The 23,863-nt window shown below is 39.6% G+C and overlaps 1 protein-coding gene across 1 annotated transcript in view; it reads right to left on the reverse strand.

Moving 5' to 3' along the window:
- BRMS1L (BRMS1 like transcriptional repressor) overlaps positions 1 to 23,863 on the reverse strand; it is a 49,764-nt gene that overhangs the window by 9,308 nt on the left and 16,593 nt on the right. Inside the window, exon 5 of the mRNA XM_010365325.2 lies at positions 343 to 439. Within this exon, the coding sequence (XP_010363627.1) occupies positions 343 to 439 (97 nt within the window). The remainder of the gene's footprint in view (positions 1 to 342; positions 440 to 23,863) is intronic.

Raw genomic sequence — 23,863 nt, forward strand, 5'->3', positions numbered from 1 at the left:
GATGCTTCCACCTCAGTCTCCTGCATAGCTGGGACTATAGATGTAGATGTGCAGCACCACATCCAGCCTTGACACTATTCTGCCAGTAGGTTCCTGTCATACTTCTGTTTCGTCCCTTGTCATGTGCTCCATTTTATACATCTTTCTAAAGTGTTAATTCAAATTACAATAACAATATAATCACCATCACATGAAATTATTTAGAGCTCTTCCCCTTTTCTTCTTTCCTGGAACATTTCATTTACATAATATTAATATTAGAAGACTAAGATATGATGAGACACTAGAGTAAACCAAAGGTTTGGTGCCACTCAAACATCACAATCATATCATTCTTCTTACCTGAGGTAATATCAATGCTGTGCCTATCCTCTTCAAGCCTTCTTATCTTCTCCTCTAGTTCACTCTGGACTGTATCATATAGCAACAGCTTTTCGCTCTGGGGAGAAAAACAGATTATACTTAAGTAGAAAGAAAAAACTTGGTGTATCTTAATTAAGAGTACCAAATAACTTAAAGTACTTTAATATATGATGTTTTCGTTTGCTTTTTCAATTCAATTAAAAAATTTAAAGAAGAAATGTCAAATACATGAAAGAAATAAAACTAGAAAACATAGAATCTATGCATAGATTTAACTACATGCAGTTACATTCTGTATAAGAACATCTAAATTATGTGCAAGGTACATTTAGAGGTAAATATTTACTTTAAAAAAACTCATAGCAAACCCCTATGGCCCCTTTTAAATATAAGTAGGTCCCATCTGTCACCATAATGGAAAACTTATCCTATAAAGTATATCATTATAAAATGGATATTTTCTCAAAGGAATAATAATTGGGTCATTATGCCTCACTAATATCTCAGCATCATATTAAAATAGGCAAAGAGAAAGATTTAAGTACAAATTTTATAATTATTTAAAATAATTCAATTATAGTCTAAATTATAAAATTACAGACTAATCATATCCAAATCTCTCCACAAAATTATAGACAGATTGAAAAAGACTGGCAAATAGACTAGAACCCAGGTCTACTAGCTCTAGTCCATGTTTTTAATTATATAATGCTGTAGCCCTAATTTAAAAAGCCATAAAATGTACGTAATATATAAAGATTACATAACAAACCTATGGCCGCATGTTTATCTCTAGTGAAGGATATCAGATGATTGGATATAGCTAGATGTGACTGTCTTGTGGAAGCTATTGGGATATGGTTGGATATTACTATATGTAGAAAACACATGCCACACCCATGTAGGCTGTATTCCTGGAGTCAATCAGGAAGCCCTCTCTCTTGAGTTTGAAATTTAGAAACGAGACATGCTTGAAGGGTTTCCTGAGTGTCAGGGAAAAGATGGTTTGTATGAATTTGACGCAAGCCAGGAGCTAAGGAGAAAGCAACACTGAAAACTAAAACTAGATTTCACATCAAACGTGGTTTCATTGCATGCTGTTCTCTGTACTTACTTCCTTCTGCTTGTTCCCTTGCCTTTGGTAAAGTCTTATGAAATATTCCACCCTTATCTATATTGTGCTACAAGACTTGGAAAATATCAGAGAAAAAGGGAGTGCAGTTCCCCTCCACAAGACTATGGTAGCAGCTATAAATAGATCCAATCTCCCCAACCAAAGATGACTCTAGATGCAGAGCTGGAGTGATAAGCCTTTTGCTTTTAAGAATATGAACAGTTAACTGATGTATTCTCTTTTCTTCCTATTGACAAATTAGGCCAAGCAGAAATTCTTTAAAAAATCCACTAATCATTCTTTATTACTTTTTGAAAAGCCACAATGAGACTGAAATGTTTGAAGCATTGAAAGCATCTCTAAAGATACCAGAAGTATACTTTAAAGCAGAACTGCCATGAATCCATTCTCATTCTTATTTCTCTGTCTTTTTCTTGGAAAGTTTTCTCCCTTTTCTCCAGCTTCTCAAGACCCTCAAAAAGCTCCCCTGAAGGGAAAATGAAGCCCTAATGGAACAGCTAGAAGATGCCAAGAAAAGAAGGGGGCAAACTCTCTTGCTTTGGTGACTGTGGAGGTTTTTATATATATATATACTTTAAGTTCTGGGGTACATGTGCACAACGTACAGCTTTGTTACATACGTATACATGTGCCTTATTGGTGTGCTGCACCCATTAACTCGTCATTTACATTAGGTATTTCTCCTAATGCTATCCTTCCCCCATCCCCCCACTCCACGACAGGCCCAGTGTGTGATGTTCCCCAACCTGTGTCCAAGTGTTCTCATTGTTCAATTCCCACCTACGAGTAAGAACATGTGGTGTTTGGTCTTCTGTCCTTGTGATAGTTTGCTCAGAATGATGGTTTCTAGTTTCATCCATGTCCCTACAAAGGACATGAACTCATTCTTTTTTATGGCTATATAGTATTCCATGGTGTATATGTGCCACATTTTCTTAATCCAGTCTATCATTGATGGACATTTGGGTTAGTTCCAAGTCTTTGCTATTGTGAACAGTGCCGCAATAAACATACGTGTGCATGTGTCTTTATAGCAGCATGATTTATAATCCTTTGGGTATATACCCAGTAATGGGATGGCTGGGTCAAATGGTAATTCTAGTTCTAGATCCTTGAGGAATCGCCACACTGTGTTGCACAATGGTTGAACTAGTTTACAATCCCACCAACAGTGTAAAAGTGTTCCTATTTCTCCACATCCTCTCCAGCACCTGTTGTTTCCTGACTTTTTAATGATCACCATTCCAACTGGTGTGAGACGGTATCTCACTGTGGTTTTGATTTGCATTTCTCTGATGGCCAGTGATGACGAGCATTTTTTCATGTGTCTGTTGACTGCAAAAATGTCTTCTTTTGAGAAGTGTCTGTTCATATCCTTTACCCACTTTTTGATGGGGTTGTTTGATTTTTTCTTGTAAATTTGTTTAAGTTCTTTGTAGATTCTGGATATTAGGCCTTTGTCAGATGGGTAGATTGCAAAAATGTTCTCCCATTCTGTAGGTTGCCTGTTTACTCTGACGGTAGTTTCTTTTGCTGTGCAGAAGCTCTTTAGTTTAATTAGATCCCATTTGTCAGTTTTGGCTTTTGTTGTCATTGCTTTTGGTATTTTAGTAATGAAGTCCTTGCCCATGCCTATGTCCTGAATGGTATTGCCTACGTTTTCTTCTAGGGTTTTTATGGTTTTAGGTCTTATGTTTAAGTCTTTAATCCATCTTGAGTTAATTTTTGTATAAGGTGTAAGGAAGGGATCCAGCTTCAGTTTTCTGCATATGGCTAGCCAGTTTTCCCAACACAATTTATTAAATAGGGAATCCTTTCCCCAATGCTTGTTTTTGTCAGGTTTGTCAAAGATCAGATGGTTGTAGATGTGTGGTATTATTTCCAAGGGTTCTATTCTGTTCCATTAGTTTATATCTCTGTTTTGGTACCAGTACCATGCTGTTTGGGTTACTGTAGCCTTGTAGTATAGTTTGAAGTCAGGTAGCATGATGCCTCCAGCTTTGTTCTTTTTGCTTAGGATTGTCTTGGCAATGCAGGCTCTTTTTTGGTTCCATATGAACTTTAAAGTAGTTTTTTCCAATTCTGTGAAGAAAGTCATTGGTAGCTTGATGGGGATGACACTGAATCTATAAATTACCTTGGGCAGTATGGCCATTTTCACAATACTGATTCTTCCTATCCATAAGCATGGAATGTTCTTCCATTTGTTTGTCTTATTTCGTTCAACAGTGAAGGTTTTTATGTTCAATAGTTATTTTGGTTTTGTTGTTGTTGTTGTTTCTGATAGGGAGTCTCCCTCTGTCTCCCAGGCTGGAGTGCAATGGCACGATCTTGGCTTACTGCAAGCTCCGCCTCCTGGGTTCTCGCCATCTTGCTGCCTCAGCCTCCCGAGTAGCTGGACTACAGGCACCCACCACCACACCCGGCTAATTTTTTGTATGTTTAGTAGTGACGGGGTTTCACCGTGTTAGCCAGGATGGTCTTGATCTCCTGACCTCGTGATCCGCCCGCCTCAGCCTCCTAAAGTGGTAGGATTACAGGCGTGAGCCACAGTGTCCTGCAGTTATTTTGGTTTTTTAAAAAAATTCTACTCTGCCGGGCACGGTGGCTCGCGCCTGTAATCCCAGCACTTTGGGAGGCCAAGGTGGGTGGATCACAAGGTCAGGAGACTGAGGCCATCCTGGCTAACACGGTGAAACTCCATCTCTACTAAAAATACAAAAAATTAACCAGGCGTGGTGGCGGGCGCCTGTAGTCCCAGCTACTTGGGAGGCTGAGGCAGGAGAATGGCATGAACCTGGGAGGTGGAGCTTGCAGTGAGCTGAGATCGCGCCACTGCACTCCAGCCTGGGAGACAGAGCAAGACTCCATCTCAAAAAAAAAAAAAAAAAAAAAAACTACTCATAAGTATAGGTTTGGTTTCAAGATCCCACATCCCTCTAGTCTCCACATCTAGACTTACTGATCCTACTCACTAATAACCCCTTTCCCAGGCTGACGCTGACGCTGTTTCTCATCAGGAGACCTTTAGAGAGCCCCAGGAAAGTGGCCCCAGGCTTCCATTATTGTACCCACCTCACACGGACCTGTATTCAGAACCAACTCCTCTTTGGCAGTTCCCTGACTTAGATGCATCACAATTCTCAACTTCTATCAGGACTGGAGCCCTGGAAGATTTTCATGGGCTAATATTATCAGAGACTGACACATTAAAAAGCTACAATAGGTTTTTTTTTTTTTTAAGCATACTGCATTGGAATAAAAAAATGCAGAATAGAATTTTAAAACTCAGAAACAGACCCTGGCTATGGAGAAATGACAAAGGTGACTTTTCAAATCATCTGGAAATCTGATAACAATAAATGACAATAGAAAAAAAGAGTTTAGGCCAGCCACGGTGGCTCACTCCTGTAATCCTAGCACTTTGGGAGGCTCCGGCAGGCAGATCACTTGAGGTCAGGAGTTCAAAACCAGCCTGGCCAACATGGTGAAACCTTGTTGTCTCTACCAGAAATACAAAAACATTATCTGGACATGGTGGTAGACACCTGTAATCCCAGCTACTCAGGAGGCTAAGGCACTAGAATCGCTTGAGCCCAGAAGGCGGAGGTTGCAGGAAGCTGAGATCACGCCACTGCACTCCAGCCTGGGTGACAGAGCGAGACTCTGTCTCAAAAAGTAAGAAAAATGAGTTTACCTATATCCTGAATAGGTTTTGCTTTACATTATATATAATTTACATTACACATAGAAGTAAATGGACTAAAGAATTAAATTTATAAAATGAAAGCTAAAAGAAAATATTAAAGAAACAATATATAAGAAATTTCCCAGAACTAAAGATATGAGTTTTTTTATTAAAAAGTTCATCTTGCCAGGCACGATGGCACACCCCTATATTCCAGCACTTTGGTATGCTGAGGCAGAAGGATCACTTGAGCCCAGGAGTTTGAGACCTGCTTAGGCAACACAGTGAGACCCCATCTCTACAAAATATTTTTTAAAATTAGCTAAGCATGGCAGCATGGGCCAGCTACTCAGGAAACTGAGGCAGGAGGATTGCTTGAGCCCAGGAGTTGGAGGCTGCAATGAGCTATGATTGCACCACTGTACTCAAGCCTGGGCAACAGAACGAGACTCTGTCTCTTAAAAAAACATTCAAATAAATACATAAAATTAAAAGCTCCTCTGGGTATCCAGCACAATGAACAAAAAAAAAAAGACCACATCAAAGCACATCATCTCACAATCCCACAATACCCAGATGAGAATAAAGAGAAGATCCTAAAAGTATTCAGGAAGAAAATAGGTCAGGTACAAAGGATCAGGAATCAAAATGGTAAGAGACTTTACAAAAGCAATGCTGGAAGCTAGAAGATAATGGAACAATGCCTTCAAAATTCTGAGGAAACATGATTTCTATCTAGAATATCATACTCTTAAGTGTGAGAGTGAAGATGTTTTCAGACAGGAAAGATGTGGTGGTTTTAAAACATGTCAAGTAATCCTTTGATACTCCTAACTTCAAATGGTAGAGACTAATACTCTTTCTTGAATACAGGTAGGACAGGCCAGGTACAGTGGCTCACACCTGTACTCCCAGCACTTTGGGAGGCTGAGGCTGGCAGACCATTTGAGGTCAGGAGTTCAAGACCAGCCTGGCCAACATGGTGAAACCCAGTCTCTACTATAAAAAAGGAAAAAATAAGCCAGGCATAGTGCAGGGCACCTATAATCTCACCTACTTGGAAGGCTAAGGCAGGAGAATCACCTGAACCCGAGAGGTGGAGGTTGCAGTGATTCGAGATCGCACCACTGCACTCCAGCCTGGGTGACTAAGCAAGGCTCCGTCCCCCCCTCCCCCCAAAAAATGGGTAGGGCGTAGCAACTGACTTATAATGAACAGAATGTGGCAGAAATCTAGGTCATAAAAACAGTCACCTCTGTCTTGCTATCTTGGATCACTAAGTCTGGAAGAACCTGGGCACCAGGTTATGAGGACACTCAATCAGCCTGCGGAGAGACCCATGTGAGAACTAAGACTTCTCACCAAATACCAGCAACAACTTGCCAGCCTGTGAATGAGTCACCTTGGAAGCGGATCCACCAGCCTCCAATCAAGCCTTGAGATGACTGCATCCCTGGCTGATATCTTCACTGCAACTTCATGGGATTGCCTGACCCAGAACCATCAAGCTAAGTTGCTCCCAAATTCCTGGCCACTAAGATTGCAAAATAACAAATGTTTATTGTTAAGCCACTAAGTTTTGGAGTAATTAATTACAAAGCAATAGACAAGCAATACAAGAAGTCTCAAAAAACTAACTTATAGAAATCCTCTCTCAGGATGCTACTGAAAGATACACTCTACCAAACTTAAGGAGAAAATAAGATGCTAGCAGAGGAGAGGTGAAGGGGACATCAAGATTGCTGGTAAAGAGATGCCCCAAAAAGACAGACGCAGCTGGTCTCCATCTGAAAGATGGAGCAGGAGGACAGGTGACAGGAGGGATAGAGGGGTTGCTTCCAGGAGGGAGCCCTTCACTCCCTTTCAGATGGAGGCCAGCTGCATCTGTCTTTTTGGGGTATCTCTTTACCAGCAACCTTGATGTCCCCTTCACCTCTCCTCTGCTAGCATCTTATTTCCTCCTTAAGTTGGTAGAGTGTATCTTTCAGTAGCATCCTGAGAGAGGATTTCTAGAAGTTAGTTTTTTGAGACTTCTTGTATTACTTGTCTATTGCTTTATAATTAATTACTCCAAAATGAGGCTGATGGATTATCTGATGCATTTGATCGCAGAGAAAACAGGATAAGAACTTCAGTATCTGAAAGAAGCAAATATGAGGGGCTTTTCTAGGTCATTCTAGAAGTCATCAGAAGACACTGTTTACAACTAACTTTAAAACAAGAAGCAGTTTTGACCTTTACTGGACAGGAGTTTAAATATTCATATACTGAAAACTTATGAGAGGTCCAGTGTTTTTTTTGTTTTGTTTTGTTTTTTACTTTTCTTGAGTCCATTAAGTAACATGCTTTTTATTTTGTGGAATACTCAGGCTTCGTGAAAAATCAATAAAACTGTATATGTTTAGCTTAAAAAAAAAAAAAAAAAAAAAAACCAGCATTAGGAGACCTTCATAGATCTGCTAGGGTCTGTGGGAAGAACTGATAAACACAGAGAAAACTAACAAATAATAAATGAAGCATGTATTAATTCCAAAGGTTAAAAAAATACACAAGATGGCTCACACCTGTAATCCCAGCACTTTGGGAGGCCACAGCAGGGGGATCACAAGGTCAGGAGATCAAGACCATCCTGGCTAACATGGTGAAACCCCATCTCTACTAAAACTACAAAAAATTAGCTGGGCATGGTGGCAGGCACCTGTAGTCCCAGCTACTTGGGAGGCTGAGGCAGGAGGATGGCGTGAACCTGGGAGGCGGAGCTTGTAGTGAGCCGAGATCACGCCACTGTACTCCAGCTGGGAGACAGCAAAACTCCGTCTCAAAAAAAAAAAAATTACACAAGAAAAATTTTAAACATAATGTAACTCTTGACTCAGTAAACAATATTTAAAATTTAAAACAAAAATTGTAACACAACAGTATTAGAAGAACGGAACAGAGAAATCTTCAGCTGCCATAATAGGAAACCAACAGATGATGTTTAAAACTGCTTTATTTAGAAATATGAGGGCCAGGCGCAGTGGCTCATACTTATAATCCCAGTACTTTGGGAGGCCAAAGCAGGAGGATCGCTTGAGGCCAGGGGTTCAAAATCAGCCTAGGCAATATAGCAAGACCCCCCATCTCTATAAAAAAAAAATTTTTTTTAAAGAAAGGAATGTAAGGCTAAAAATCCAAAGCAATTGATAAATGAGTTAGAAATATAATTGCCACTGGGATATAGAATTTAAAAATAGGACAGGAGACTGCTGTTTTTCATCATAAATTATAAGGCTATGCCTTCAAAACTATATACACACATTATTTGCTAACAACATATATATATGTGTGTGTGTGTGTATATATACGTGTGTGCGTGTGTGTGTGTGTGTGTGTGTGTGTATATACATATTTTTTTTTTCTTGAGACGAAGTCTTGCTCTGTTGCCCAGACTGGAGTGCAGTGGCACGATCTCATCTCACTGCAACCTCCACCTCCCAGGTTGAAGTGATTCTACTGCCTCAGCCTCCCAAGTAGCTAGGATTACAGGCAGGTGTGACCACGCCCAGCTAATTTTTCTATTTTTAGTAGAGACGGGGTTTTATCATATTGGCCAGGTTGGTCATGAACTCCTGACCTCAAGTGATCTGCCTGCCTCGGCCTCCCAAAGTGCTGGGATTACAGGCATGAGCCACCGCACGCGGCCACAGCAAATTTTTCAGAAGAGTGTCTAGAGACATAGCACGCTCATAAAATGCTGCTTGAAAATAAGTTAGGATACAAAATAGTACATTCAAAATCATACCAGCTGGTTTTTTTAAAAATAGGCCAGGCATGGTAGCTCACACCTGTAATCCCAGCACTTTGGGAGGCTGAGGCGGGAGATTACTTGAGGCCAGGAGTTTGAGACCAGCCCCTGGGCAACATGGCAAACCCTGTGTCTACTAACTATACAAAAAATTAGCCGGTGTGGTGGCAGATGCCTGCTGTAATCCCAGCTACTCGGGAGGTTGAGGCACAAGAATAGCTTAAGCCTGGGAGGCAGAGTTTACAATGAGCTGAGATCGCGCCACTACACTCCAGCCTGGGCGACAGAACAAGACTCTGTCTCAAAAACAAAACCCAAAAAAAAAAGTACATACTTATTAACAGTGATTACCTCTGGTTGAAAGATTATAGTTGATTTTATCTTTCTTTAGATTTACTTCTCAATAGACGTTTACTAATGTCATAATCAGAAAAAAATTAAGTGAATAAACAACCAAAAGATCAGACCCCTGAATACTTTTCACCAATTTTCTCAAGAACCTGAATCCTAACATCAACACTGAAGGCTTCTGACTGAGACCTTGCTACCACCTGCTGTCAGATCTTAATAGTCACATCCCAAGCCCTGTGGTGAGGCTTAACTGAGATAACCTAAATAAAGCATCTCCATCTGTCTTAGTGTCTGGCACATTGTCATATTCTATACATGTGATTTCCTTCCTTAATTTGATACAAACCATCTGCTGCCGCTTGCCCCTGTGGTTTCGGGGATACTTTCTATATGCACACTTGTGTGAACGTGTCCAGTCTCTGGTCCTGCCCCTCCCCTCTATCTGCTGCTAAACAAACTTTTATTCTGACAATCGGCAGGGTGTCTTCCTTCTTTCCACTTCCCTTGCCTCGCAGAATTATTTCCATATGAGTCAAATGTAAGAACAAAAGAACAAGCAGATCAAAAGCCCTGAATAATGACATTCGGATTAAATGGTAAACTGCATGAATGAGTAGAAAGATCAAATGATTTCAATCCTGGTTCTGCTGCTCACTAATTTTGTGACCCTAAGCAAATTACTCAACTTCTATTAGCCTCAGTTAACCCATTCATAAAATCGAGATAATTCCTATTCCATAATGTTGTTGAAAGGATTAAAATGACAGAGTAAATAGAAAATATATAGCATTTTGGATAGGTTACCTTTCACCATGCTTCATTTCCTCTATCTAGAATGTCTTTGAACTACCAGTAACTTCAGATTAATTATATAATAGATAATTTAAAACAGATTACATGTTAAACATAAAAATGTCAGGCCACAACTAAACTATTAATAGAAGAAATTTAGGTTAATATTTAGCATCTTCATGACTTTCAAAGCTGAAAAATGATAGAAGAGAAAGAAGACCAATGTGTTTAAGTAAAAAATACTACTTGTTGACTTCTGCTTCTTAGAATACAGTGGACTAGATACCCAACACACCTAGACATATTTCCTGGATAAAATATCACAAACATCCTTTTAAAGGTATTCCTAAACTCTTAAGAAAATAAAGTTGTGGCTTGACACATGGCTCACACTTGTAATCCTAATGCATTGAGAGGCTGAGGTGGGAGAACCGCTGAAGAACAGGAGTTCAAGACCAGCCTGGGAAACACAGCAAGACCCCCATCTCTACAAAAAAAAAAAAAAAAAATAAGAAAATAAGGGATATCCCCAAGCACCCAAAATCAACAAGGAGCTAGAAACCAGCATGTTAACCTGATGAAGCTGTGGCTTCCTTAAAGGAATTTGCTGGTATCAATAACCTAGAGGCATGTTTTTCAGGGCTATCTGGGAAAAAGAGAAAGGTGCTGGGCCTAATGAGAGTAGGAAACTGGAACTGGGATCTCTGCACAAAGCCCTGGAAGACTACAATGTGAAAGTAAACTAAAAAGATCCACCTGAGGGAAATATGTCTGTCTCTGCCTAGGCAGTAAGTGGGAGGGGGAAAGTTTTCCCTGAAACTATGTCCTCTCAAGCATAACTTCTATGTACTTGAAATTCAAACACAGACTACCTGCACCTTCCAAGAAATCCCAAGCACAAAATTAGTCATTGGCTGGTGGCACACCATGATGTCTAGCTGAAACAATCCAGCAGAAATAAAAGTAGAGACTGAGGAGCTACATCCTCGGACCAGTGCTCAAAGAATTCCTATCAATAGTCTGCCTTAGGTCAGAATCATAACATAGGAAATAAGCTGTGAGATATGGAAGAAATAAAAACCAGTAGACTTAGACAGCAAAGAACTTCAGATAATAATTTACAGAATAAAGAGATATGGAGTTCCAGAAGAAGGAAGTAGAGAAAATGGAACAGAAAAAATATCAGAAAAGATAATGGCTGAGACATTTCCAGAACTGAAGGAAAATAAGAATTCAGAAAGCACAACAAACCCAAGTCAGGAGAGAAAAATAATCTATATGGGGACACACAGTAGAAAAACTGAAGATCAACAAAGAGCTTAAATGCAGCCACTAAGAAGGAAACCCAGCTTATCGACAAATGACTGCAGACTTGCTCTTAAGCACAGACTGTGGAAAGTAAGATCCTAAAAACTTTAAGAGAAAATAACTGTCATCCTAGAATCTTATATTCCTCTACACTGTCCTTCAAGAATTATTCCAAATAAAGCTATTTTCAGATGAATAAAAAGTGAGTTTACCACTAAGAGAATCAGTAAAGAGATGCCTAGGATGTTCTTTAAGAAGCAAAAAGAAGCCTGCATGGAAGGGTTGTAACTCAAATAACAGTGAGCAAGAAACCAATAAAATATGGATAAACTTAAAAAGAACTAACTATATGAGACCAAAATAATGTCTCATTTGAAGGGGAAAAAGCAAGATGGAACTAAAATACTGAACAACTATAACTTGTATTACAATTTGGAAGGGAATAACTGTAGTTAGAGGGTTCTAAGGTCCTTTATAGTAAGAAGGTGGGCAGTTAATAATTTTTAGATTCTATTAATATAGATATGCATGCTGAAAATTTAAGGCAATTATTAAAATAGAAATGGAAGGTATGGGGGTAATCTCTAACAGAAATAGAGGATATAACTTTATGACAAAATTTTTAAAACTTGATAAATTAGCCCCTCCAAAAAAGTTATGAAGGAATTAAAAAGGACAAATCAGAACAAATGGAAAACTCAAAATATGTTAGCATTAAATATCAAAATATGGGTTGGGCACAGTGGCTCGTGCCTATAATCCCAGAACTTTGGGAGGCTGAGGCAGGAGGATCGCTTGAGCCCAGGAGCTCAAGACCCAGTCTGGGCAACATAGCCAGACTGTGCCTGTACAAAAAGATTTTTTTTTTCTTAATTAGCCAGGCGTGGTGGCTTGCACTTATAGTCACAGCTACTTGGGAGGTTGGGGCAGGAGGATTGCTTGAGTTCAGGAGTTTCAGGCTGCAGTGAGCCACAATCACATCACTGCACTCCAGCTGAGCAACAATGAGACCGTCTCAAAAAATCATCATCATCATCATCATCATCATCTTCATCAAAGTAATCACTATAAATATAATTGGACTAAATTTATCAGTTAAAAAGTAGAAGTAGTCAGAATGGATTTTTAAAAAATCATCAAGATATATGCTATTTAAAAAGTGATAACATAAAATATAAGGCCAGAAAAAAAGTTTTTAAAAAAATGAAACAAATTTCATCACACAAATGGCATGCCAAATAAAACTAAGGTGGCTGTTTTAATTATCAGACAAAATAGACTTTTTAAATCCCTTTTTAATGTTTTTCTGTCTCTGAAACATGGACAGAAGAGCATTAAAATAGGATAAATATTATATTTTTTAGAAGGATATAAAAATTTTTAAATGTGTGAGTATGATAATAAAGTTTCTCTATATATAGATACATAGATACAAATATAAAGCAAAGACTGACAAAAATATAAGGAGATATTAAGAAAACAATTCCATTTACAACCACAAAAATAAAACAATTAGGAATAAACAATTAGGAATAAAACAATTAGGAATAAATTTAACCTAAGAGCTGAAAGACTTGTATATTGAAAACAACAAACATCAATAAAAGAAATTAAAGAAGACACAAATGGAAAGACATCACAGTTCGTGGATTGAAAGACATATTGTTACAATGTCAATACTACTCAAAGCGATTTAGAGATTCATTACAACCCCTATCAAAACATCAGTGGAGTTATGCATGGTGGCACATGCCTGTAGTCCCAATTATTATACTTAGGAGACTGACTTGGGAGGATCACTTGAGTCCACGAGTTTAAGGCTACAGTGGGTATGATCATGACACTGCGTTCCAGCCTAAGTGATAGAGCAAGACATTGTCTCATCAAAAAATAATTCCAGTGGGTTTTTCTTTTATCTGGTTCACGTTCTGCCATGACAGTGGCATTTTTCACAGAAATAGAGAAAACAATCCTAAAATTCATAAAGGAACCACAAAGGACTCCATATAGCCAAAATAATGCCGATCAAGACAAAGCTGGAACCATCACATTACTTCATTTCAAAATATATTACAAAGCTACGATAATCAAAACAGTATAGTACTGTCATACAGACCAATGGAACGAAATAGGGAGCCCTGAAATAAACTCATCCATGTACAGTCAAGTGATCTTCGTGCCAAGAATACACAATGGGAAAAAACCAGTCTTTTCAAAAGATGGTGTTTGAATGCTACAATGAACAAGGGAGTGCACCTATCTCTGAGCTACTGGTTTCGTTTTCTTCAGATGTATGCCTGTAAGTGGGGTTGCTAGCTCATATGGTGGTTCTACTTTTAATTTTCTGAGGCACCTCCATACTGTTTTCCAAAATGGCTGCACCAATTGACATTCCCACCAACAGTACACAGGGGTTTCCTTTCTTCCACATCCTTTCTAACACTTATTTCTCTCAATTTAATTTATTATATTTTCTATGAAAAACACCTGTATGCTTAAAAGCTAAAACCACATGCCAAGGAATCCTTAAAAGAAATCTTAACCTCCTCCTCCTGTCTTCTTGCCCTTCCTCTCTCTCCTATAGGTTTTTTTTTTACTAGCTTTTTGTACTTCTTTTCACAAAAATAAGCAAGCAATACAGACAAGCATTTATATTTCTATCCCTCTTTTTTAAAGAATAGTACACTATCTACACCCCCTTTTTTTTTTTGGAATACTTTTTTGTTTAGACATCTGGAAATCACTTCATGTCAACCCATAGAGGTCTTCCTGATTCCTTTTTACATCCTCATGGTACTCCATCACAGGAAAGTAGCAGAGTTTATTCAACCTTTCTCCTGTAGACCAACACCTGTGTGGTTTCACATTAACCAAGGGATCAAACAATAACTTGTAATGAAACAAATCCACCAGATGGTAATGGGAAGTACATTATCTATAAGCTATTCTTGACAAATATATTAAATCTGAGTCTAATCACGAGGAAGCAAAAGACAAATCAGATTGCGAAACATCCAAGATAATCTTCCTGGACTTTTCAACAATGTCAAGACCAGGAAAGGCAAAGCTATAAATAAGAGGGAGCTAAGAAGTGAAGGAAACAAAAGATACAAGAAACCAAATTCTGTGCTTGACCCTTGGGTGGGTCCAGGATTAGTTGAAAACTAAAACTGGACAAAACAAAACTAAATAATGTTTTGGGAGACAACTTTTGTGAGAACTGTATATTAAATGAGATTATTAAATCGATGTTAAAATCCAAAAATAAAATGGTGTTGGGAAAACTGGATATCCACATGCAAAAGAATGAAACTGGACCCTTACTGTACAACACACACAAAAATAAATTCAAAGCAGATTAAAGACTTAAACGTAAGAGCTGAATGTAAAAGCTGAAACATAAAACTGAAACTATAAAGCTCCTAGAATAAAACACAGACGATAAGCTTCATGACACTGGTCTTGGCACTGCTTTCTTTGATATGACACAAAAAGCACAGTCAACAAAAGCAAAAATAGACAAGCGAGACTACCAACACTAAAAAGCTTCTGCACAGCAAAGAAAACAACAGAGTGAAAAGGCAACCTACTGAAGGCCGGGCACGGTGGTTCATGCCTATAATCCCAGCAGTTTGGGAGGCTGAGGCAGGCGGATCACCTGAGGTCAGGAGTTCAAGACCAGTCTGACCAACATGGAGAAATGCCACGTCTACTAAAAATACAAAATTAACCAGGCGTGGTGGTGCATGCCTGTAATCCCAGCTACTCAGGAGGCTGAGGCAGGGAAATCACTTGAACCCAGGAGGCGGAGGTTGGGGTGAGCCAAGATCACACCATTGCACTCCAGCCTGGGCAACAAGAACAAAACTCCGTCTCAAAAAAAAAAAAAAAGGAAAGGCAACCTACTAAATAGGAGAATATATTTGCAAACCATATATCTGATAAGGCAGTAATATCCAAAATATATAAGAAATTCTTCGGCTGGGCACAGTGGCTCATGCCTGTAATCTCAGCACTTTGGGAGGCCAAGGCGGGTGGATAACTTGAGGTCAGGAGTTTGAGACCAGCCTGACCAACATGTTGAAACCCCATCTCTACTAGAATTACAAAAAAAATTAGCTAGGCCTGGTGGCACGTGCCTGTAGCCCCAGCTACTGGGGAGGCACAAGAATCGCTTGATTCCGGGAGACAGAAGTTGCAGTGAGCCGAGATCACACCACTCCAGTCTGGGTGACAGAATGAGACTGTGTCAACATAAAAAAAGAAAAAAGAAAAAGAAAATATTCAACTTAGTAGCAAAAGCCCAAATGATCAGATTTTAAAATAGGCAAAAGACCTGAATAGATATTCCTCCAAAAACATACAACAGACAACAGGTATGTGAAAAGATGCTCAATATCATTAATCATCAGGGAAATGCAAATTAAAACAATGATTTATCACCTCACACCTGTTAGAATGGCCATTATAAAAAAGACAGGTGACAGGCTGGGTGCAGTGGTTCATAACTATAATTTCCACATTTTGAGAGACCAAGCTGGGAGGATCACTTGAGGCCAGGAGTTTGAGACCAGCCTGGGCAACATAGCACGACCCCATCTCCACAAAAATAAAATAAAATAAAATTAGCCAGGTGTGGTGGCACATGCCTACAGTCCTACCTACTTGCGAGGCTGAGGTGAGAGAGCTGCTTGAGCCTGGGAGTTTGAGGCTGCAGTAAGCTATGATCATGTCACTGCACTCCAGCCTGGGCAACAGAACAACACTGTCTCAAAAACAAACAAAAAGACAAAAGATAACAAGTGTTGGTAGTAGGAATGTGGAGAAAAAGGAGCCCTTGTTCACTGATGGGAACTTAAACTAGTACAGCCATTATGGAAAACAGCACAGAGGTTTCAAAAATTTTAAAATACAACTACAGGCCAGGGTACAGTGTCTCATGCCTGTAATCACAGCACTTTGGGAGGCCAAGGTAGGAGGATCACTTGAGCCCAGGAGTTGAGACCAGCCTGGGCAACACAGTGAGACTGTGTCTCTATAAAAAATTTAAAAAGAAAAAGGAAAAAAATATAATTTCCAGCAATTCCACTTCTAGGTATACATCCAAAGGAAATGAAATCAGTATGTCAAAGATATCTGCACTCCCATGTTCACTACAGCATTATTCACCTCCAAGATATGGAAGCTCATCCACTGATGAAACGTAAGTGTCCATCAATGGATGAACGGATAAAGAAAATTGATATATATACACACAACAGAATGCTATTCAGCCTTAAAACAGAAGGAAATCCTGTCACTTGTGACAACATGAATGAACCTAGAGGACATTACTAAAGTTAAATAAGTCAGGCATAGAAAGATAAATATTATCTCATTTACATGTAGGATCTAAAAAAAATCAAACTTATAGAAGAGTAGAATGGTGGTTACCAAGAAATGTGGGAGTGGGCAGTGGGGCAGGGTATGGGAAATGTTCACCAAAGGGTACAAAACTTCAGTTAGACATGGGGAATAAGTTCTGGAGATCTATTGTACATGATAATATTATAACAGGTAATAATAACGTATCGTAGCCAGATGCAGTGGTGCACAACTGTAGTCCCAGCTACTTGGAAGCCTGAGGCAGCGGACTCACTTAAGGCCAAGAGTTCAAGGCCAGCCTGAGCAACACAGAAAGACCCTATCTCTAAAAATAAAAAAACTAATAATAATAATAATGTATTGTATACTGGAAGCTTGCTAAGACAGTAGGTTCTAAACGTTCTCATCACAAAACAAATGGTATGTGAGGTGATGGCTATGTTAATTAACTTGACTTAATCATTCCACAACATATACATATATCAAAACATCATGCTGTACACCATAAGTATATACAATTTAAACATTTGTCAATTTAAAATTAATTACTTTTTTAAAAAGAAAACAGTCTGGAGCATCCTGAAAAAAATATCACATAATCCAGCAATCCCACTTCTGGGTATTAAACCTAAAGAATTGAAATCACGATCTCAAAGAAATATTTGTACTTCCACATTCATTGCAGCACTGTTTATAACAGCAAAGACGTGGAAACCACCTAAATACCCACAGACAGATGAATGGGGTAAAGAAAATGTAGTCAATACACAGAATATTATTCAGCCTTAGAACAGAAGGAAATCCTATCATTATCAGCAGCATATGGATATCATGCTAAGTGAAATAAGCCAGTCACAGAGGAAAATAGTGGATGATACCACTTGTATGAGGTATATAAACCAGCCAGACACACAGAAGCAGAGAACAGAATGGTGGTTTCCAGGCGTGGCGGAGGGGGAAATGGGGAGTTGCTATTCAACAGGTATAAAGTCTCAGTATGCCAGATGATTAAGTTCTAGAGATCTGCTGTACAACACTATGACTATAGCTAACCGTATTGCACCTTATCATTAGTACCCTTAGCCTCCAAATCTCAAACGGTGAACGACTACTGTTTTGAAGAGAATGGTACGTTGAACTTTTTAGGAAATAAAGAAGGAAACTCAGCCTGGGCAACAAAGTGAGACCCTATCTCTACAAAATATTTTTTAAAATTAGCTGGGCACAGTGGCACACACCTATAGTACCAGGTACTTGAGAGACTGAGGTGCAGGATCATTTGAGCTCCAGAGTTTGTGGCTTCAATGAGCTATGGTCGTGCCACTGCACTCAAGCCTGGATGACACAGACCCTGTTTCTAAAAAAAGAAAGAAGAAGAAAAAGAAAACTAACTGAAAAAAAAAATACAAAGAGATGGCCAGGTGCAGTGGGTTAGGCCTGTAATTTGAGCACTTTGGGAGGCAAAGGTGGCAGATCGCTTGAGCCCGAGTTCGAGACCAACCAGGGCAACATGGTAAAACTCCATCTTTACAAAAAAAAAAAAAATATATATATATATATATATACACACATATATATATATACACACACACATATATATATACACACATATATATATACACATATATATACACACACATATACACATATATACACATATATATATATACACACATATACACATATATACACATATATATATACACACATATATATATACACACACATATATATATATATAAAGTAGCCAGGCTGGTGACACATGGCTGTAGTCCCAGCTACTGGAGATGCTGAGGTGGGAGGATCGCTTGAACTCAGGAGGCAGATGTTGCAGTGAGCTGTGATCACACCACTGCACTCCAGCCCAGGCAACAAATGGAGACACTGCATTTTGTTTTGTTTTGTTTAAAAAAAAAAAAAACAGCAACATAAACAAATCCACCATCACAGAAATTATGACATGTTTCTCTCAGTAAGGGAAAGATAAAGTAGACCAAAAAATGAGTTTAAAAAAGGAGTCCATATTTATATAAATTAATTAATTGAATGTATTATGAGGAACAAGGTATTTGCACAGTTTCAAAGTCCTTCTCAAAATATTTATCACAATGGGAAAAAAGTAAGTTTACCTGGGGAAACCTGGAAGACATCACTTAAATCAAGTGATCAAAGTGGATATCACCAATAATGGTACATATCAAAACTGTATACTGCTTGACAGAATTCAACGAGAAGAACACAGCATCACTGCTGGGATTTTTCTGCCAGATGCAAAACCTGATTCGAATCATGAAGAAATAGCAGACCAACTCAAAACTGAGGAACATTCTACAAAATAACTGGCCTGAAATTTTCAAAAATATAAAGATCATGAAAGTTTAGGTAAGACTAAGGAATTGTTTCACATTGAAGGAGATTAAAAAGACATGAAAACTAAATGCAATGACAATGACAACATGTGGTCTGATTTTTTTTTCTTTTTTTTTTTTTAGACAGGATCTCACTCTGTCACCTAGGCTGGTGTGCAGTGGCATGATCATGGCTCACTGCAGCCTCAACATCCTGGGCTCAAGTAACCCTCTGCTTCAGTCTCCCGAGTAGCTGGGACTACAGGTGTGTGCCACCATGCCCAGTTTTTATGTTTTGTTTTGTTTTGTAGGGACAGGGTCTTGCTTTGCTACCCAGGCTAGTCTCAAACTCCTAAGCTCAAACAGTCCTCCCACCTCAGGCTCCCAAAGCGCTGGGACTACAGGCATGAGCCACTGCACCCAATCCATTTCCTGATTTTGATGACTATACTTTGGTTATATAAAAGAATGTTCCTCATTTGTTTCTAACATACATTAAAGGACTCAGGGGTAATAGTGCATCATGCTGTTAACTCACTCTCAAATAGTTCACCAAAATGAGTTCTATGTACTTTCTTACAACTTATTGAGTGTGACACTATTAAAAATCCATATCATAGCCAGGTGCAGTGGCACAGTCCCAGTTACTCGGGAGGTTGAGATGGGAGGACTGCTTGAGGCCAGGAATTCAAGGCTACAGTGCACTATGATCACGCTAGTGAATAGCCACTGCACTCCAGTCTGGGCAACCCAGTAAGATCCCCCCATCTCTAAAAAATGTGTGTATGTGTATATATATCACAAAGACAAGATGTACGAAACACTCATGGAACTACTGCACTCTTAAATATATACTTCTGTGGAAGAGAAAAATACAGAATATTCTTAACTCAGTTTATGAATCTTGTAATCAAATAAAAGTACAAGAATTGACAATTAAATCAATTAAATCTCACTTGCAAACACAGAAGAAAAAGAATCATTCCTGGAATCCAAGAATGGTTTAACATTAGGAAATCCATTAACAACCTAAGTCACCACAGCAATAGATCACGAGAATAAAACCATGACTAATTCAATAGATGCAGACAAAGCATTTAATAAAATTTAACTATTGGTAAAAATTCTGAGAAAAAAAGAAGAGGAAATTTCCCCAACACGACAAAGAGTATTTACCAAAACTCAAAAGAAAATATCATACTTATTGGAAAACTGTTAGAAGCATTCCCTTAAGATCAAGAACATAACAACGATGTTTGCTTTCACCGCTTCTATTCCATGTTGTATTGGAGGTCCTATCAGTGCCATTAAAACAAATAAAACAAGTAAGAGGAAGATGAAAATAAAAGAAATGAGCTGCTATTATTCACAAATGACATTATTACATGGAAAATAAGAAAATCTCCAAATGTAAATTATTAGAATTAAGAACAGAGGTCCACCCTGGGCAATATGTGAGATCCCATCTCTACAAAAAAAATTTTTTAATTAGCTGGGTGTGGTGGCATATGCCTATAGTCCTAACTACTTAGGAGCCTGAGGTGGGAGGATCATTTAAGCAGGGGAGTTCAAGGCTGCAGTGAGCTATAATCAGGCCACCGCACGGCCTGGGCGATACAGTGAGACCATGTCTCTAAAAAAAAAAAAAAGTTAATTAAAAAAGAGGTATGTAAGGTTGCTGGATGTGATATCAATATACAAAATTATTTTTGATATAGCAGCAAAAAATAAAAAGCAATTTTTTTAGTGATGTGGTCTTGCTATGTTGCCCAGGCTGGTCTTGAACTCTTGGACTCAGCAATCTTCCCACCTCAGCAACTCAAGTAGCTGGAACTACAGGCGCGCACCACCACACAAAAGTAATTTTTTGGCTGTGGCTGGCAAGATGGCCAAATAGGAACAGCTCGGGTCTGCAGCTCCCAGCAAGATCAATGCAGAAGGCGGGTGATTTCTGCATTTCCAACTAGGGTACCTTGTTCATCTCAATGCGATTGGTTAAACAGTGGGTACAGCCCACAGAGGGCGAGCCAAAGCAGGGTGGGGCCTCACCTCACCTGGGAAGCACAAGGTGTTGGGGAACTCCCTCCCCTAGCCAAAGGAAGCCAGGAGGGATTATGTCATGAGGAATGGTGCATTCTGGCCCAGATACTAGGCTTTTTCCATGGTCTTCACAACCCACAGACCAGGAGATTCCCTCAGTTTCCTATGCCACCAGGGCCCTGGGTTTCAAGCACAAAACTGGGCAGCCTTTTGGGCAGACACTGAGCTAGCTGCAGGAGCTTTTTTTCATACCCTGGTGGCACCTGGAATGCCAGTGAGAAAGAACCATTTACTCCCCTGGAAGAGGCGCTGAAGCCATGGAGCCAAGTGGTCTTGCTCAGCAGATGCCACTCCCAAGGAGCCCAGCAAGCTAAGATGCAATGGCTTGAAATTCTTCTCCCTGCTAGTACAGCAGTCGGAAGTTGACCTGGGACACTTGAGCTTGGTGAGGGGAGGGGCGTCTGCCATTACTGAGACTTGAGTAAGCAGTTTTCCCTTCACAGGGTAAACAAAGCCACCAGGAAGATGCAACTGGGCAGAGCCCACAGCAGTGCCACAAAGCCACTGTAGCCAGACTGCCTCTCTAGATTCCTCCTCTCTGGGCAGGGCATCCCTGAAAGAAAGGCAGCAGCCCCAGTCAGAGGCTTATAGATAAAACTCCCATCTCCCTAGGACAGAGCACCTGGGGGAAGGTGTGGCTGTGGGCACAGCTTCAGCAAACATAAACATGCCTGCCTGCCAGCTCTGAAGGGAGCAGTGGATCTTCTCCCAGCACAGCACTCAAGCTCTGCTAAGAGAAAGACTGCCTCCTCAAGTGGGTCCCTGACCCCTGTGCCTCCAGACTGGGAAACACCTCCCAGCAGGGGTGGACAGACACCTCATACAGGAGAGCTCTGGCTGGCATCTGGTGGGTGCCCCTCTGGCACAAAGCTTCCAGAGGAAGGAAGAGGCAGCAATCTTTGCTGTTTTGCAGCCTCCACTGGTGATACCCAGATAAACAGGGTCTGGAGTGGACCTCCAGCAAACTCCAGCAGACCTGCAGCAGAGGGGCCTGACTGTTACAAGGAAAACTAACGAACAGAAAGAAATAGCATCAACATCAACAAAAAGGATGCCCACAGAGAAACCTCATCCAAAGGTCACCAACATCAAAGACCAAAGGTAGATAAACCCACGAAGATGAGGAAAAACCAGTGCAAAAAGGCTGAAAATTCCAAAAATCAGAATGCCTCTTCTCCAAAAGATCACAACTTACCAGTAAGGGAACTTACCAGCAAGGGAACAAAACTGGATGGAGAATGAGCTTGACGAATTGGCAGAAGTAAGCTTCAGTAGGTGAGTAATAACAAACTCCTCCAAGCTAAAAGAGCATATTCTAACCCAATGCAAGGAAGCTAAGAACCTTGATAAAAGGTTACAGGAAATGCTAACTAGAATAACTAGTTAAGAGAACAACATAAATGACCTGGTGGAGCTGAAAAACACAGCATGAGAACTTCATAAAGCATCCACAAGTATCAATAGCCGAATCAATCAAGAGGAGAAAGGATATCGGAGATTGAAGATTGAAGATCAACTTAATGAAATAAAGCATGAAGACAAGATTAGAGAAAAAAGAAGAGCAATGAACAAACCCTCCATGAAATATGGGACTACATGAAATGACCAAACTTACGTTTGATTGGCATACCTGAAAGTGACAGGGAGAATGGAACCAAGTTGGAAAAAACTCTTCAGGATTTTATCCAAGAGCACTTCCCCAACCTGGCAAGACAGGCCGACATTCAAACTCAGGAAATACAGAGACCACCACAAAGATACTCCTCGAGAATAGCAACCCCAAGACACATAATCGTCAGATTCACCAATGTTGAAATGAAGGAAAAAATGTTAAGGGCAGCTAGAGAGAAAGGTCGGGTTACCCACAAAGGGAAGCCCATCAGTCTAAGAGCGGATCTCTCTGCAGAAACCCTACAAGCCAGAAGAGAGTGGAGGCCAATATTCAGCATTCTTAAAGAATTTTCAACCCAGATTTTCATATCCAGCCAAACTAAGCTTCATAAGCAAAGGAGAAATAAAATCCTTTACAGACAAGCAAATGCTGAGAGATTTTGTCACCACCAGGCCTGCCTTACAAGAGCTCCTGAAGGAAGCACTAAATATGAAAAGGAAAAACTGGTACCAGCCGCTACAAAAACAAACCAAATTGTAAAGACCATCAACGCTATGAAGAAACTGCATCAACTAACAAGCAAAATAACCAGATAGCATCATAATGACAGGATCAAATTCATACATAACAATATTTACCTTAAATATAAATGGTCTAAATGCCCCAATTATAAGACACAGACTGGCAAATTGGATAGAGTCAAGACCCATTGGTGTGCTGTATTCAGGAGACCCATCTCATGTACAAAGAAATACATAAGCTCAAAATAAAGGGATGGAGGAATATTTACCAAACAAATGGAAAGAAAAAAAAAAAAGGAAGGGATTGCAATTCTAGTCTCTGATAAAACAGACTTTAAACCAAAAAAGATCAAAAAAGACAAAGAAGGGCATTACATAATGGTAAAGGGATCAATGCAACAGGATAGTTAGGAACTAACTATCCTAAATATATATGCACCCAATACAGGAGCACTCAGATTCATAAAGGAAGCTCTTAGAGACCTACAAAGAGA

The sequence above is a fragment of the Rhinopithecus roxellana genome, chromosome 5, assembly GCF_007565055.1.
Source record: "Rhinopithecus roxellana isolate Shanxi Qingling chromosome 5, ASM756505v1, whole genome shotgun sequence".
Lineage (NCBI taxonomy): Eukaryota > Metazoa > Chordata > Mammalia > Primates > Cercopithecidae > Rhinopithecus > Rhinopithecus roxellana.